The sequence below is a fragment of the Myotis myotis genome, unplaced genomic scaffold (genome assembly GCF_014108235.1).
Source record: "Myotis myotis isolate mMyoMyo1 unplaced genomic scaffold, mMyoMyo1.p scaffold_m19_p_2, whole genome shotgun sequence".
Classification (NCBI taxonomy): Eukaryota; Metazoa; Chordata; class Mammalia; order Chiroptera; family Vespertilionidae; genus Myotis; species Myotis myotis.
The window spans coordinates 42,396,671-42,414,845 of NW_023416324.1; the positions used below are offsets into that span (position 1 = coordinate 42,396,671).

The 18,175-nt window shown below is 37.0% G+C and overlaps 1 protein-coding gene across 19 annotated transcripts in view; it reads left to right on the forward strand.

The window, feature by feature from the left end:
• Positions 1–18,175, forward strand: part of NFIA (nuclear factor I A) — a 369,092-nt gene that overhangs the window by 181,949 nt on the left and 168,968 nt on the right. For 16 of the 19 annotated variants that reach the window (XR_004974445.1, XR_004974444.1, XM_036352901.1 and 13 more), the window contains one exon: positions 10,035–10,100. Coding sequence is in view for 16 of the 19 variants with exons in the window: in XM_036352901.1 (XP_036208794.1) it covers positions 10,035–10,100 (66 nt within the window). In the remaining 3 variants the exon portion in view is untranslated. Of the gene's footprint in view, positions 1–10,034; positions 10,101–12,180; positions 12,324–13,470; positions 13,619–18,175 lie in introns of those variants that run through there. The other 3 variants (XM_036352916.1, XM_036352915.1, XR_004974447.1) reach the window with 3 other exon arrangements.

An 18,175-nucleotide genomic window follows, 5' to 3' on the forward strand; every position in this document is an offset into this window, starting at 1 on the left:
TTGTATACCATTCCAAGTAATGCTAATTATGTGGTAATAGCTTTATATTTCACTTGAAAGAACTCTGCCTAAATCCTCTCTGTCTTGCTAGAAAAGTTAATACCACCCATTCCCAGCAACAGTTAGCATCCAGGCTACCGTGAATTCTGTTACAGGCTACAGTTAGTGGTATTGGTTGTTGTTAATAGTAAAAGAATAAAAGCTATTACAGATATGCACAGTACCATGTTGCTGTATATCAATTTAATCAGCAGATAGGACTTAATCAAGAGGGGATGCCACAGAATCTTGATTTTATTATCATTATCCTGATTGACGGAGGACATAAACCTTGCCTTTATTCATTTTATATCTCCAGGTATACTGAATGAATGGCACATACTGGATGCATTAATGAATGCAATGAATTGATGAATGGAATAGGCCCAAAGACAAGGAGATTAAAAGAAGTGCTGTTTCAAGAGAATGTTCCAATATCATTTCCCCCTTTGATTAGGAGTAGTGGTGTGAATGTTGCTAACACTGCAGAATCCCAGACTTGTCTAAACTCTCTAGTTATATCTCTCACAGTGGTGGAACTCACGAGTACACTGATAGTCCTGTTTTCTTAAATACTTTAGGAAAAAAAGAAAGAAAGAAACCCCAAACTTCCTGATTTATTCAACCACAGAATCTCCAACCTTCTCATTTAGGAGTCTGCATTTTTTAAGCAAATTGTTACTATGCCATTCTCATTTCTAATTTCCATAGAATTATTTTCATTTTCTGGGTATGGCTATTACAGGGTCCAGTTGATTTTTGAGAGTTTGGTCATTTAGTCAGTGGATTTAAATATCTTCTACCATGTTTTCTCCCTGTTCCCTATTCGTCCCCCCACAATCAATTCTTAATTTCCTTCTCACCCTTTTTCCTTTCCAAGCAGGAAAATGTCACAGTGACCACCCTGTCATCCAAAATTCCATCCACACCTTAGCTCTGGGGGTCTTCTTCTCTGGGCCTTAACCTTACTTTTAGGCAGTTGTCATTATCTTTGTCTAAAGGTCATAGCTAAATTGAATAAAAGGAAAGCTGTGTTTTCCTGTCGATGCACAAAGGCAGTATTGACTTCCCTAATCCAGTTTACTGAGGGGTGAGAGAATTAAATTAGATATCTAAGCACAGAAATTGAGAGCCTTTGAAAACAAAGATAAGGAGACAAGACTGTATTTTCCCTTTTCCTGGGAGCTCTGGGCTCAAGATTTTGCAGGTGTGTCATCTGATCCATGGCTTACATCGATCAAAACTGTGCCAATGCATATTTAATTAGCAAGGGGACCCTGGGTGCATTATAGCCATCATCCCTATATTGAATGGACTGTCAGACTTTCTGCACACTTCTCCACCCCCACCTTCCCCTCAACTGGAGTCCCCTCCCTTGCCTCCTGGTTTGGGAAGCTTCATTTTGTTTGAGCAGCTAAAAAGTTTCTTTGTCTTTAGCTGCTGATGCATACAGCACCACTGAGGAGAATACAAACAAGTAGAGTCCTAAAGTGTTTATTTTGTCTAGGAAGACAAGCTAAACCAATTGGATTCCTTTGGTCAGATTTTCAAACCCTGTAGAAAACCAACAAGAAAAAAACAAAAAGAAAGAAATATACTGTTCAACTCTTCCCGTATTATAAAGAGTTCGTTATGTTAAGATTAAAAAAAAAGAGGATTACAGGATAACTAATAATAGAATTAAAAAATACATATCTTATATTTTGATAGAAAAGTATTTTCTTTTAAAAACTCCGTTTTTGATCATCAAATAGGGCATATTAGGAAATTTTTTATTTAGTCCAATTTGTGTGACAAAAATTCACCATTCTGTCCTGAGTCTATCATACTATTAGGGAATCAAGTTATTTAAGACAGAAGGTGGGCAAAAAGTTAGAGCTGGATATGTTTGTTGTTGTTTTTTTAAGTCTCTAAGGTTTCATGGAAGCTTCTATTGGTAAGGATTCTTAAAGTGACAGGAGGTTTGGAGTTTTGCCTCAGACAGGTTATTTCATGGGATTGTGGTCACCATTCATTTTCACACAGGTTACAAAGCCTGAATACCCAGACAGAGTGTTGTCTGATAAACAGATGCAATGCACCAAGACTGCTTAGAATAAAGGCAACAGACTGTGAGCACATGTTTAGGACTCATTTAAACTCATCAGCATAGTGTAGCTCATAGTTCTCTGTCTCTATTCTACTTTTGAGGTAGCTTCTTGCTGATAAAGTAACAGGGAAATTTTCTTTTTCTGCTACTACTTGATGCAGAGACTCATGGGAAATTCATTTGCATACATTTTGTTACAAAGACTGACTACTTCCTGGCTTAGACAAAGTATTGCCTGATAAACAGACTTAACACACAAATGTCTGTCTGGAATAAACAATGGCAAGCTGAAATTTACATTTCCATTATCAGAGATAATCTCTTTCCCAGTATATGGGAATTAAGTACCCTTTCTTTAAAACCAGGTCTCTAATGCTGATGGTCTATACCAGAATCACATAGTGTGTGGGTTGGTATTGATATTTTAAAGAAACAACAACAAAAAACTTGTGTGGATGGGAATATTTATACTGCAGTGGTGAATGTACATTTTTTGGGGCACCTTACTGTTTCAAATCCAGTTTTTCTTGCATTATTATATTGGATCCTGCAAGATTCTTGTTAAGTTAGGCAAAATAGTCATTAGTGTCCCCATTTAACAGATGAAGAAACAGATCCAGAGCAGTTAAATTATAAAACTGAGGTTTCTTTTTTGGGGGTGCCATCTTTTTACCATTTCAGACTCCTTTTAATACTGACATATGAATGCAAAATGTTAATATTTAGAGTACTACCTTAAATACTTAAATGGCATGGTTACCCTCAACAGAGGGTATTTTATTACTTTAGTACATTTTTTTACAGATATCCAGATACATGAAAATAATGCATGTAGACTAAAACTTAATTATGCGTTATTTTCATTTGACATGTGTTTTTATAACGTGGAAGTAGACAGGGAAAATTTCTACTTTCTGTTGTATAGATGAATATATGAGTACTCTTCAAGTACATACTCTGTTTAAGAACTTAAAGAACTTAACTGTTATAATTAATTTTATTTATGGGGAAAAAAAGTTGACTATGAAGGGGAAATTACCACAATTCTGATGTACGCAATAATGTTATAGTCACAGCTTTTAAAAATATATATATATTTATTGATTTCAGAGAGGAAGGAAGAGGGATAGAGAGAGAGAAACATCAGTGATGAGAATCATTGATTTGGCTGCCTTCTGAACATCCCACACTGAGGATCGAGCCCACAACCCAGACCCAGGAATTGAACAGTGACCCCCTGGTTCCTAGGTCAAACCTCAACCATTGAGCCACGCCAGCTGGGCTATAGTAAGAGCTTTTTAAGCAGGTCTTTATACATGAGTGGGAAGGTGACCAGGTTGATTCAATAGCTTGAATTCTGAATTGATCAACAGGTCACTATCACAAGTCAAAACAGCCTCTATTATGGGAAAAACCAAACTCAAATGACTACCTAAGCACTTGTTTATTTTAGTCATAGAAAATATGAGGAATTATAAATGTAGTCAGAGCATCTCATGCTTTTGTATACCTTTAGTAATCACATATTCTTCCCATCGAGTTCATCTATAACTACAGAGAAAAAGCTGATTATTATTTGAAATCAGCCTCATGGGAAGACTGAAGATTTAAAGATTGAGTCATTTTGTCATTACGTTGAGAGTGACTGAATTTGTATTTTTAAAGCTTAGAAATGATTTCCCCTCGCTGTCATAACGCAACAATAGTTACGCCATTTTTTCTCTCAGTGTGTTTAAACTGTGTATCATACCACAACCTCCTTGCGCACATAAAAAAATAACACATTTATGAGTAGGTGATAAGACAGTTGAATCATTCTTCAACCTAAACCATCTCATCATCATACACAGCCCTGACTAAACAGATGGGCCTTGAATGTCAGCATTAATGCCAAAAAAATCTCATTTCTGCAAATTTAATATTTCACAAATTCTTCTTCAGAAAGGATTTGTAAAAAGTTTTAAGAAGGAAAGCGGTAGCTACCTACATTATATAATGCTCTTCAGTACGCCCTGAAAATGTGATACACAGGAGTGGCTGAGGGGTGGATCTCCCTCCCGAGCAGCTGGCCGCCCCCGGGGTGGTCTGGTGGAGCCCTTCCAAGTCTCTGCTGCATGAACACAGGCTTCCTGCTCCCTCTGAATCCTGATTAGAGGAGAGCAGGCCCAGTGTGTGCAGATGAGCCTGCTCCTTTTGGAACTAGAGCGTTTCCTTCCCCAAACGCCCATCTCCCTTCGATGAAGGACTTGCTCTCTCTACTTTGATTGCTGCAGGTCATGCATGCACACACACATGTCCATGCAAACACTCTGTTCTAGCTAACTGGGGAAGTTGTATTTTAAATGCAATACAGATAAGACTTGCCATTTAAAGAATAGGGGAGTGTTTCCACTTAAAAGCTAAGAAAACTTTCATGGTATGACTCACCTTACAGTTTACCTGTTTTAAAACATAGGTTATTGTATGTTTTTCATTAAGTGGGCCACAGTTATATACATTAATTGACATAAAGTTTCAGTTTGGTTATTTTATCTATTCTCTGGAAATGCTAATAACAATTGAATAATTTTCGTGGTCCAGATTTAAGGATGGTATTACATATTTCTGTTAGTTCTTTGTCATGACCATGATGGATAATGTTGTATTTAGCTGATGCCATTGTATTCATCAGTGTTTACACATAAGCTACACATTATTTATACATATGTGCACCTTTACACTGACATTCTACATTCTCAAAGATTTTTTTCAAATATTTCCTCACACCCCAGTCTTTAAGGTCATGGTGATACTGGAAAAAATAGACAATATTCCTAAATATTTCAAAAAAGTACTATAATACTTCTTTGATAACTGTAGCTATGAGACTAATGAGTGAAACGTGACCTTCATAGCCATTTCATTTGATTATCTAGATTTCCTTACTGTAATAAACAGGCTATGATACTGGATGATCAAAATAGAGTAATTCTAAACCTTACATACCAATCAGAAAAATATTTTCCCATTGTAACTTTGTGAATGTGGAAAAATGAGTATCAGTACTCTCTGACCTGACTCTTCTGCAGAGGCATCTTCTCCCTAAACATAAAAATCAAAAGCTTACCTAAATGCTGAACATCTCTAAAGGCTACAATTCTAGAGAGTAACTGTTCGTTATATTCAGAGTATAATCACCCTTACTTCTTATTTTCTTTTACCCCAGGAATGCTCTTAAATCTTAATTTATTTGCAGGAAAGTATTCATTCCTGTCTTTGCCTTTTCTTTCTCACACTATAAACAACTCCAGCTCTTTTCTGTGGCATTTTCACTTTATTTCTTCCACTTGACTAACTCATTTTTGTTTCTGGGTACCTCCTGGTTTCTTTATACTGCCTTTTCATCTGGGAGATTTAAAACTGGACACAAAATTCTAACGAAGGATTTTCAAATTTCATCTTTAGCCAAATCATTATACTTGTAGGGAGGTTGAAACTTATGCTAAGTTATTTTGTTAGTGGAACAAGAATTTGTACTTTTATGGTCTATAGACTTTGTGCTGATAGCATGTTGACTGAACAGGAATTACCCTGGTTTTAGGGTAGGAAGGCTTCTTCACCACAGCGTGCCTGTTCTTCCTTTATCAGCTATTCACACAACAGTCAGTAGCATCCTGAGGTGCTCTTTGGGTGTCAGGATATGGCAGGTTTCTCTCTGTATTTTTTGAATGAGTGAAATATTCCTCTGTTGTCCATCATTTAAGTCTATACATAGTTCCAGGGACCTCCTAATGTATCACACACCATCCTGAGCTCCTGCTGTTCTGAGGAGCCTCTTATGGTTGTGTCGGTCAGGGGATCATAGGAGGTGATCGTCTAAACACTGTGCAAGGTCCCCCACACCCCACCCGAACCAGAGGGATATGCCTCTCTCACCCCTGCCAGACCCCACAAAAGGGGGAACATCTAGCAGAAATAAAGGCATTTTCTCCCTCCTTTATCATTTTAGAAGTCCCAGTCCCCTTTTAGGTTTTAGGTTGTGAACTTAGTATATTTTTCAGTCACTGGCCATGGTTCAGTGTTAGAAAGCTGAACAAGTGAAAATTCATCTCCTTAGTTCAGCAGTCATTGAATCCTTGGCTGGGCCAGGTACCCTTAAGGTACTGAGGATAAAACAAGAGTTTTCTTACAGAGCTCAAATCTTCATAGGAGATCATTTAAAATCACCTTAGTACCTAAGTACAACTTAACATATGTCACACCATAAGATATTCATACACATTGAAGAACTGGAGAGGAGGAAGTTTAATTCTAGGTCAAGATTTAGCAACATTCCCTCTTTGCTTCATTCCTAAAGAACATAAAACACATGGAAATGGAGCCTATATTTCTTTGTCTAATCAGTTTTAGCATCTTGACATGTTTTTGTCATTCTTCTCTTTCCCCAAAGGGGTATTCTCTGAGATTTCATGCTGAGGAGAGTTGGGGGAATGCATATGTGCTTAAGTAGCAAATGCAGTGCGAGGTTTCTGTTTTTGCATCGCACAAGCTTATGGAAGCAGAGACTAATATGTAGGCATTGGGATTTACTTTATTCCTTTCCCCAGTGATTATGTTGATAGTGAAATATCTTTGTCTGAGTACTTCAGCAATATAGCTGTAGGCGCCATAAAATGCATAGATAGATGGCCACCAGCTCAATTAAGAGGTCCCAACCCAGCCTCCTATATGCAAACCCAGTCTATTTTAGGTTTAAATTTCTGCTCATAAATTTTTTAAAAACCAAAAGAAATATTGCTTTTCAAGGTTACGTTGAAGTCTAAGGTTTCTTTAACAAAAAGCAAATCCCTAGATGGGAAAAAAAATTGATAACCCTAATGTACTTCCTCACAATAGCATTTCCAACTCCATCATTTAAACATACTTTAAATAATATTCTCTTCATATACAAATCACCTAGTTTTCAACCAGGTGACCAGAGAAAGTCATTGCCAAATGTAACATCTAAGATATGGAATCCAATTCTATGCAGTCAGGTTTGTTTTGGGGTGGGCCTCTAATTATTTCAGGTGGAAGGAATCAACGAGTCACGGGATAATTGTCCAAAAAAGTCAGACATAACGTTACCTTGGCTGCTGATAGGCCGCTACCAAGTGTAAAAAAGAGAAGAGTAAATTAATTGTTAACCTTCATGATAGTGTTTTAATGCAAATGCTCAAGAAAGAGATCTTTCATTTGTATCAATTATGTATGGGTCGGAATTAATTTGTAATTCTGGTCATCTGGTTGGCTCCATAACAGCATTGGTGACCTTTTGCAACAGCAGAGAAAGTGTCCATGTGTGCTCAGCATAGAATAGCACCAGAATAGCACCGGGACTCGGTAATTTTGTTCCTTGGTTCAGAGAGGAATGGTTTTAAACGGTCCATGGTAGGGAATAATTATTGAAGTTTTAAAATCATTTACATTTTATTCCAGGATGGCGTATTTTACTATGCAGTCCTCTGTGGATAACAGCATCTCCAGCTTTTGAATAAAACTGGAGAAATTAAATTCCGTTCCCAGTTTGGCAAAGTGCCTTCTCCAGTGTTTGTATCTGAGCTTTCACAGGAGCACTGCCGCCCCTTTCAGACCAACTCTCAGCAGTCTCCTGCCGCTCAGTCCTTTGCTATTTGTTTGCTTCTTTTTCCATGGCTTTGAATTTTAAACTTTCTTTGAACTTATCTTTTGTTGCTGTTCATGTTTTCTGTAATCATGTTGTATTTCTCTGAAGATACAGTGGCAAATAAAATGTAAAGGCAAAGTAAAAAAAGAAAAGTCCACTTGAGATTATTTTTAAAAATTGGGTCTTTCATTACCCTTTTTGCCTTCATATTAATGGATAAATGTCAGGAAATTAATTGGCTATTGTATGTTGAAATTAATTGAGATAGACAATGTTTTTTTTTTTCATTTGTTCACAAAGAACTGATTAATTATGAAGATATTACACCTAGAAGAACATTGTCTAAACTAGCATATAGAAAGTGAGGTTTGCTAGTATTACTCCAAAGGAAATGTTCTATTTGGCAAGATTTTATCTTTCTATTTTGGGATATGATCAGGAAGGATTCTAACTTTTCCTAAAACAAAATTATATATTTTCTTTAATTTTTATTTTGGATATTAATGCCTTAAAATTTTCCAGGACAAAAAAAATAAAGGTATTCCTTCCTTCTAAAACATGTTGACTGTCTTTTCAGAATATCTCATTTTTAATTTTTAATGGCAAAATTATAGGATTTTTTTCTTAGAATGAAGGCAGCCATACCATATTTTTAAATTGTTTGCTATAAAAATAATATTCATTTATGAAGTTAAAATTTAAATATGGTTCAACATTAATTTTCACTTTCAATTTTTAGTGCAGGCTTTGTATTTCATTTCATGGTTCATTCTAAAGGATTTCTCTAAAGTTTCTTGACCTATAATACTTTTTACTTTTTTCTTCACTAAGGCGATTATTATAAGATGATAAAAGATATCACTTTGCCAGATTTAAATAAAAATTCACATTCCACATCTTTTGTTAATTGAACCATTGAATCAACATAGAATTTTTGCTATGGTCACCAGGTTAAAATCATCTGAAAAATTTTAGATAGACATTTTCTTTATAGTGTGTTCCTATAATTAAAATCTTCATTTGCTTAAAAGCAGGAAGACTTTCTAAGTTATAAATTAGCAGTTTTCAACCCAGAGTCACTAGTCCTGATACTTCTTTTTACACTATCTCCAAGAAAGAGAATGGTACTGCCCTAACTCTGTTGAAATAGAGGCAATATTTCCAGTTTATTCAGTTATGGGTCATGATCTTTTGATCTTGCATTGAACTTCTTGCTGAAAGATGGTCAAATTTCAGACAGTTAAGTCTAATCCTATAAAGTCAAGGTAAAGTTTGGATTCAGGCTTTTCACAGATAATATACATTTTTCTAGAAAAATACTTTTATTTTTAGGTAATGTTTTATACCATTTTAAGTCTCAGAAAATGTTTTACATCAAAAAATTTTCCCCTTGACATATTTTGCCTAATTTTTTTCCACCTAGCTAGTTCTTCAATTCTGTGAAATTCTTTTGATCTAACTTAATTTTAACCTCATTTTTAAATCCTTTTATTTTACATGATCCCATTTATAAGTTAAATTACTTGAATTAATTTTTTTAGTTTGAAATGATTGTGTTTTTGTTTTTTTTTTAAAAAAGGAATTCGGTAAAGGGTGTGCAAGAACCTGTCTTTACTAAACAGCCCTGTTAGGATCACCCAAATGCATCAGTACAAGAGAAAAATAATACTCCTAAAGTGTGGGAAATGTACCTTTCAGAAAGACGCCACTGATTTATCCTGTTAGTTCAAGGAAATGTGCTAGAATATTAGGGCACTGGTATTTAATGGTGTTAGTCTGCATAGTCTGTTGCTGTAATACAGAGCTAAATATCAACAGAACTTGTTACTGTTATTTGGGCTGCTTTTATATACCAGCTTCAAAACATGTTTTGACACTTTATTATGTTCTGAATCAAGCTTCAGATGTGTGTAATGAAGGATGAAGTCTTGATCAGACTCTAGTGTATATATCATGGAGAAGAGCAGTTTGGAAATGGTCTGTCTGTAAGAGAATGGTCTTTCTGAAGAGTTTCAAGTTATGATCTGGCACAAGCCAAACACACTGGAGGTGTAACAAAACCGAGGTCCTCTCTAAGGGCACAGGCTGCTGTTGCTGCTCCCCATTCCCCCTTCATTTCTTTTCTTTTTTTGTTCATCATGTTATTTCTGTAACATTTTCACTCCTGGTTTATATGCTGAACCTTTTGAGAAAGTCTGGCACCTCTGATCCACTTTCCCTCACAGACACTATAATTGTTGGCTGTATTTTTATGTTTTTCAGATTCAAGTCAATCTGAAAGTCCCAGCCAGCCAAGTGATGCTGACATTAAGGACCAGCCAGAAAATGGTAAGTTTAGCTTTGAGAGTCTACAGTAGCCAGCAGCTAATCAAGTACAAGGATTTCAGAGTCTGCCCTATGGGTGGCCCACAGTAGGAACAATGGGAGGACTCAAGGAGTACTCTGGACAACTCTTGCAGCGCTCCCCCCCCCCCACCTCCACCCCCACACACTATTAGGTACACATGGCACCTTCGTTCCTAAGGAAGTTGATGACTAGACAGGTGGAGTTGACTTATCAAATTAGAATCTTTTACAGCATAAGTGAGGAATCAAGACTGTTTCATTTCATTTTCATTCCTTTAAAAGTGTCCTATGCCCTGCGATCTTCTTCAGGAGTAATTTAAGATCATTGACAAGTATTTTTGAGGCCTTTTAAGAGTTCAACACTTTGCTCATGGCTTTAAGAAAATGATCTCTGTCTTTGAAGGGTTTTCGCTTTAAATTGTCTAAAAAAAACAATAAGGGTACATGACAGTATTAAATTCCTCAATTGCATAACTATATAAACTCTCTTGTACAGAAATTTGAATAAATCCTTTGTATACAAATACAATAGCGTCCAATAAAGTACAGAATTTAAGGTATGTCCTCCAAGTATGGAAAAGATTATAATAGGTTCGAATTTTCAATTGAGTAAAATCATCAGTTTCAATAAAAACCAATAAGTGAACTAGAAGTACTTATCATATGATAAACATTATATTATGTACTTTCGCAGATATCATCTCATAGAGTTCCCAAATGCTCACCTTGGTCATTGAACTGAAGGCTCTAATGGGAGTACTTGACATTAAGGGGCCTGTGAGGGGAATATGGTGTTGTGGTTAAAACTCAGGTTGAGGTGTCAGACCTACATTAAAGTTCTACCTCTTCTGTCCCTTACCTTTGTAATACTGAATAGGTTATTTAACTCTCAGGGTACAGATTTCTTCTTCTTCTTTTAAATAGTATGGTAATAATATTACCTACCTGTTGAAGAATTAAGTAAGATCATATGTACATATTCATATAGTTTATGCTTTAAAAATTGTTGGCTGTTGTTTAGTATAACTCATATTATTTTCTAGTCAGTATAATCCAACAATTTTTATTCCATCTTTGCAGAATGAGCTCATTCCTTGAGTCTCTCTTCCTTTTGTTGTTCTATACATGTTTTCATTTTGAATTTCCATCTGATCTGTTGGAATAGATAGGTAAACTGAATTATTGTAGGATGGAGGATTGAGCTTACCACATTAGATCTCCTATTGCTAATTTTTCAGGGTTTGTTTAATTTCCCAAGCCTGGGAAATTCTTTGTAACATTGTTGGGCTCTAATATTAAATATGGACTGTCTGGTGATTCATCTTTTCTTCCTGGTATGTTGGTGGCATTTTCTGTCAAAGTTGTCTTTTCAAAGCAGGCATTAAAGAGAGAGAGAGAAGGAAAGAGAGAGAGAGAGAGAGAGAGAGAGAGAGAGAGAGAGAGAGAGAGAGAGAGAGAGAGGAACTGCCGAAGCTTATTTATAGAGGCATAAACAGCTACATCTTATTTTTGTTAATATTTATAAGAGTGATTTATAGATTAGTTTCATTCTTTAGATCCTACTTGACTTATAGGTGATGCCTTAAATATTTTTTTCATATATTATGTTTATCTACAATCTGCCTGAAGTTGTGTTCAGAGATCATTTTTTTTTTTCATTTTTAAAATGTTATGGGCTGTAGGGGTATGTGGTTCACGTACTTAGGTCGGATGGCCCCTCCTGCAGGCCTGCGATTCATCTGTCTTCATAAAATGGCCGACAAGCTGTTCACATGCAAATATAAATTGAGAGCATGAGAGGCCTGGCATGCTTTTCTGGAGCTGCCTGCAGTACCGATATTGTGTGCTTCCCATTCCAAAAAGCAACCAGGACTGAGCCTGGATATTTCGGCCAAAGGCACAGTGTTAACTAGCCAAGTTCATTTTAACCCCAAATTACTTAGTGCTACCTCAAGGATTCACGGTACCATTTTGGGGGACTGTATGAGTTCAAAGAAAGAAAGTATTAATATCTCAGAGAGAGTTATAAATTCCCATGTTTCCAATTTCTATTTATTTCAAGAAAAAGAAGTAGAAGTTCTTTTGTCTGAGACAACTCGAACTGAAGCTGAGACCAGGGAAACATCAGCCTATTCAGTTTCCTTTATCTGTCTTTTGTCAATCTCAGATGAAGTTATTGGAGGAAAATGATTTTATCTCTTCCCTAAAGACATAATCCCCAAAGGAAAATAATTGAAGATTTCAGGACTAGGTATTTATATGCATTAGATAACTTCCTGGGACTGCTTTGATCCAGTGTTCTTTCGTTTTCCATAACCTCAGGTTATAGAAATATGAGCTCGTGAAAGGTTTTTGTTTGTTTGTTTGTTTCATTTTTGTTTTTAAAGAGGGAACTGTCATAAATGTGTCAACAAAACTCTAAGAAGTTTTGGAATCCTGGTGGATAAAGAAGTGACAGACTCTGGTCTTCAAATAAAGTGGGAACTCATTACTCCTTCTTTATGTATAGAAGCAAGGGGAAATAATCTTCTTTTATCCTAGCTCTTGAGGAGAAAGGTAATGGGAAACGAATGGTATTTTCCTAGTAAACCACGGAGAATGAATAGACAAATGGTAACATGCTGTTTCATCCAAAACCATAAACTAGGCTATGTAACTTTACCTAAAGTGGATGCAGCTGTTTCTTCCTTGGCCAACCAGTCTGGTTTTTTCTTTTTTTTCTCTCTGTGGAATTTTTGCTTTCTTTTTTTGTACTCCCTTAAGACTCAACTGTAAAAGAAAACAAATCTTTGTCCAATTAGAGTATTAGATGGGAATTTTAAGGAATTATCCAAAGCTCAAAGATAAAATATCGGAATCTTCGCAATTCCAAATTGGTCTAATAATTGAAACTCTACCTGCAGAATCAAACAGATCTGAGTTCAAAGCAAATAATGCCTGGATGACTTTGAATAAGCTATGACCCCAATCTCAGTTTTCTTATCAGTAAAACAGGAATACTAAAAGAGCCTCCCTCATCTGTATTAAAATGAGAATATGCATATGAAACAGCATAATGCCTGGTTCATAGTAAAGACTCAAAGGTAACCATTGCTACTATCCAGTTAAAGCTTGCCGTATGTGTAATGAATACACATACTCGAGAGGTCAAAAGCTGGGAGCCTGAGATTGGAAGCTTGATAGTGTGAGAATAAACCAAGACTTAGAGACAACTTCTGTACTAGTCGGTACCTACTCTGTTCTGAAATGTCAGCCATAAATCTCCTTAAGTCTGTCCATAATCCTCACAGTGCCATATCTATCTCACTGTTCAGTTCTAGTCCTCACATTCTGTTCTGTCTTCATCTCCCAGGAGTTGAGAACTACCAAGGCAATTCAGAGTTGATAGAAACTTCAGAATTAGTACTCAAGAAAAGGTGGTTCTGGAAAAAAGGGATTCCTCCTAGATGTCTTCAATTTTAGCCGAGGTTTTGCTCGGCTCAAAGCAAATAGAATGTGGCTCATTAAAAACTACAAGCTGATTAAGGGTAGGATTCATGACAAATTCCTTTTCAAAACATCTTGCATAACACATAGCTCTGTGCCTTGAACTTAGTAGGTACCTGATACTTATTTACTTAATGAATTAAGTTAATTAATAGAGGAATATGTTGTCATTATCCTCAAACCTTTTTTGAGTGTGTGTTCACTGTTGATTTATTAAAGGTTTTAAAGGGAAAAAAGTACAATAAAACCCTGGAGAAGATGAAAATCTAATTTGGGTGTGGGAAAGCTGTATGCAGACGTATGGACATACATAGACAGAAATGATTAACGGTGCTAGGGAGCCAAGGTTAGGGACTAGGTAATAATGGACTTAGTAGATCAAGTCGTGCCTCAGCTTCCACCCCACCCCAATGAGCAGGTGTGATCAAATGCAGATGACCTTGAGCAATACAGGTTGGAAGTGCGTGAGCCCACTTATATGTGGATTTTCCCACCAATAAGTACCTGTATTGTTTTTGATCAGTGGTTGAGAGTGTGCAGATGTGGAGGGCCACCTGTAGGCATTGTTCTATGCCATTTTATATTGGGGATGTGAGCATTTGTGGACTTTGGTATCCACAGGGATCCTGAAACCAATACCCCTCTGATACTGAGGGGCATCTAAGTGTTGGGGGAATTAAAAGTTATATGTGGAATTTTAAAAAAATATATTTTATTGATTTTTTACAGAGAGGAAGGGAGAGGGATAGAGGATTAGAAACATCGATGAGAGAGAAACATCGATCAGCTGCCTCCTGCACACCCCCTACTGGGGATGTGCCCACAACCAAGGTACATGCCCTTGTCCTGAATCAAACCCAGTACCCCTCAGTCCGCAGGCCGATCGATGCTCTATCCACTGAGCAAAACCGGTCAGGGCTATATGTGGAATTTTGGCTGCACAAGGTGTTGGCATCCCTAACCTCCAAGTTATTCAAAGGTTGCTTGTATATGAAATACCATCATGTTAGCTTATGCTACAGTACCATAGGGAATGTAATCCTGACAAAGTCCTCAGCTCTGACTGGTATCATTTGTTTAATCATTTTGCTTATTGCTGAAACCCCCTTTCTGGCTTTTCAAGAGCTCCTGAAGGTTTTAGGTCTTGTTGGACTTTGACTTGCAACACTTACTCAAACCACCTTGGAGAATTTCCATGATGTGCTTTGGCTACTGTTAAAAGTATTTATGGGACCGAACATTTGAAGTCTGTGCTGGATATTTACAGGGCCTGTGAACAGTCCTCCAAAGCTTGCAGTCTGTGGTGCATCAGGTCAGTCATTAATGAAGGAATAGCTCATGCGATAGTCCCTACTTAATTCAAGGCACGCTTCTGCAGGGTACACTGAGTCAGTGTCTGAGGGAATAGCATATTCCAACATTGACACTCTGAAAGCATGTTTCCCACTGGGACTCACTGTGAAAGCAACCTTAACCAAAAATAAACAAATAAAGAAAATGTGGGGTTCCCTTGCCAGAGAAAGAAAAGCTGGGTTCACGTGTTTTGTTTTGTTTTCTATTTACTAACTCTCATCACCTGGACAGCCTACTACTAATAACCCAGTCTAAGTGGTTTTTAAAATAAGATGTTTATAACAGGAAATCAGAGTTGGTATTTAGGTTATTTTTTTTAGGTTTCCTCATTCAATCAGTAGTTGCACATATGTTGGTGGCATAAACCCTTTGCAATCAGTGGAAGACCATTAATCATGATGCTTGCCCCAGATTTTGAAAATTTCCAGCTCTACCTGCCAATTTGAAAATCACCTGGAGTATTAGTTGAATCTAGATTTCATGTTCACCATCTTCACTTGTGTCATTCCCATCTTACATTATGTAATGGGTATCATAGCTAAATGTTGCTAGCTGAACAAGGACTGTACTTTTCTTTAACCACAGTTAGTATCTCCTTAGTTATCATTTGACTCATTTATGTGACTATTTTGAGTATTTAAATATTTATGAAATAACTTCCAGGCTTCTGACTTCCTGATTTAAAATTTATATGTAGGATTCACTTTGTAATTTGGGGGTTAGATAAAAGAACTGTAAATTTCTGTGTCTCTTTTGGATAAACATTCTTTTACCTGAAAATATTCTCTTTAAAAATTGCAGGCCTTGTTTCACTTTAACTTTTTTCACTACCTCCTCATATATGTAGTGTATTGTAATATTATATTGCAATATTAATATATAATGGAAAGGCAAAGTAAAATTTATAATTCCAAACTCTAAGAATTATCTCTTACTGGGTAGACTGCTTGTTATAGGAACTGTTTTGATTAATGTGTCTTTTTAGTTGAATCATTTTTAGGGAATTTTGCAGGCAATGCAGCCTTACAGTTGCATCTTATTGAGAAAGCAGGAGCATTCTAGCACCATTGACTTGTAAATATAATTTATCAATATTTCATGATTTGCATGACTTTCTTTTACAATTACCTAGCAACAGTTATTCTCTGCAGTGTTCTTTCAAAAAACCCTGCAGGAGCAGACACAGTAGCGTGACCACCAAAATAGCAGCTATAACAGTAAGGATCAATACTGAAAAATATGAAGGTCCCATCTCAAGGAGACATTAAAACCTAAATGCTTTCTGGTTTCCAGATCTGTCAAATTAAATTCTGACTGATGAATTTTTAGCAATGCGATGAAGCTAGTCTCTCTTCCTTAAGAAACTAGGGAACTAGAGTTTGGTTTTATCTAAAAATGTCAGTCTGAGACCAGGTGAATTGTGCTTTCTTAAATATTGTTAGCAGATGTGCTCCATTGTTGTTTGGAGAGGCTCTTTAGGAATGCCTCCAGACAAAGGAAATTCTTAGATCTTGCTTGTGAAAGATGAGGTACCAGGTGAGGCTGGGGACTTCCCCCACTTGCATCCCGCAGCGCAGAGTGTGCCGAGCTTGCACAGGACCCACCGTAGGTAAGGAGTCTTTTCAACTGAAAAATAGGGAGGGAGTTCATAGTCATTTTAAAGAAGTAGTTTTATCTCACACATTATGGATATTTTATTATCTACGTACAGAGGATAACTAGCTGAATAGACTTTAAGTGGTTGGCTAGTAGCCAAAGTTGGGAATGTTTTAGACTCTGTTCCCCTGATTTCCAAATTCTGAAATGGACTGGCTGGGTGGTCTATTTCAGACATCCTCCCTTGCATCCCCCCTCCCCCCCCACACACACACATCCACACGCACACCTTTAACCCCTCACACACAAATAGTTACAGAGGAAAAAAGAAAAAAGGGGTTTCTTTCTGGTCCTAAAATTTGTTTGTACCCATGACTCTTGTCCCAGGAGTGACAGCCATTTGAGTGTTCATTGGGTGTAACATTGCAAATAGAAAAGCATTGTTACATGTTTATTTATAATTTATTTGGGATTGTGCAGATTTATCCATAGATCTCTATTCTAAAAATACAAAGCAATACAATTCATGTAGTATTTGAATTGGGCTCAGAAAAGAGATCAGATGAGGAGCTGTCATCAAATCACAGTACAGTAGGAGGCGCACCTGGTGTAGGACTGCAGCTCCACCTGCTATGACTCTGCTTGCCCTGTCATCTAAGCCTGGACCAACTCTGATGGGACCCTTTGACAGAAACATCCTTAGAAGGACTCCCATGTACTCCAATGGTTACTTTCACAGTCCTCTCCTTCAATTAAAAATCAGCATGGTAAGAAGTCCTTCTTTTTTTACCGCAGCATAGTATTCCATTGTGTAGCTGTACCACAGTTTTCTGATCCACTCATCTGCTGATGGGCACTTAGGCTGTTTCCAAATGTTAGCTATTGTAAATTGTGCTGCTATGAACATAGGGGTGCATATATGCTTTCTGATGGGTGTTTCTGTTTTTTGGGGATATATTCCTAGAAGTGGGATTACTGGGTCAAATGGAAGTTCCATTTTTAATTTTTTGAGAAAACGCCATACTGTTTTCCACAGTGGCTGCACCAGTCTGCATTTCCACCAGCAGTGCAAGAGGGTTCCTTTTTCTCTGCATCTCTAACACTTGTCGTTTGTTGACTTGTGGATGATAGCCATTCTGACCAGTGTGAGATGGTACCGCATTGTTGTTTTTATTTGCAGTGTTGTTTTGATTTGCAACAGCATGGATGGAACTGGAGAGCATTATGCTAAGCAAAATAAGCCAGTCAGAGAAAGAGCAATATCACACAATCTCACTCATTTGTGGAATATAATGAACAACATAAACTGATGAACAAAAATAGAGCCAGAGTTATAGAAGCATCAAACAGACTGTCCAACCTATGAGGGAAGGTGGGGAGTGAGGGGGTAAGAGATCAAGCAAAGGACTTGTATGCATGCAATGAGCATAACCAATGGACACAGACCGGGGCAGGGGGAGGGGTAAGAGGGTGAGGGTATGTGCTAGGGGTGGGAGCGGTAGGGGAGAGGTCAATGGGAGAAAAAGGAGACTTATGTAATACTTTAAACAATAAAGAATTTAATAAATAAATAAATAATAAATCAGCATGGTGAGCTATTAGGCAGGCTAGTTTGGGTCAGG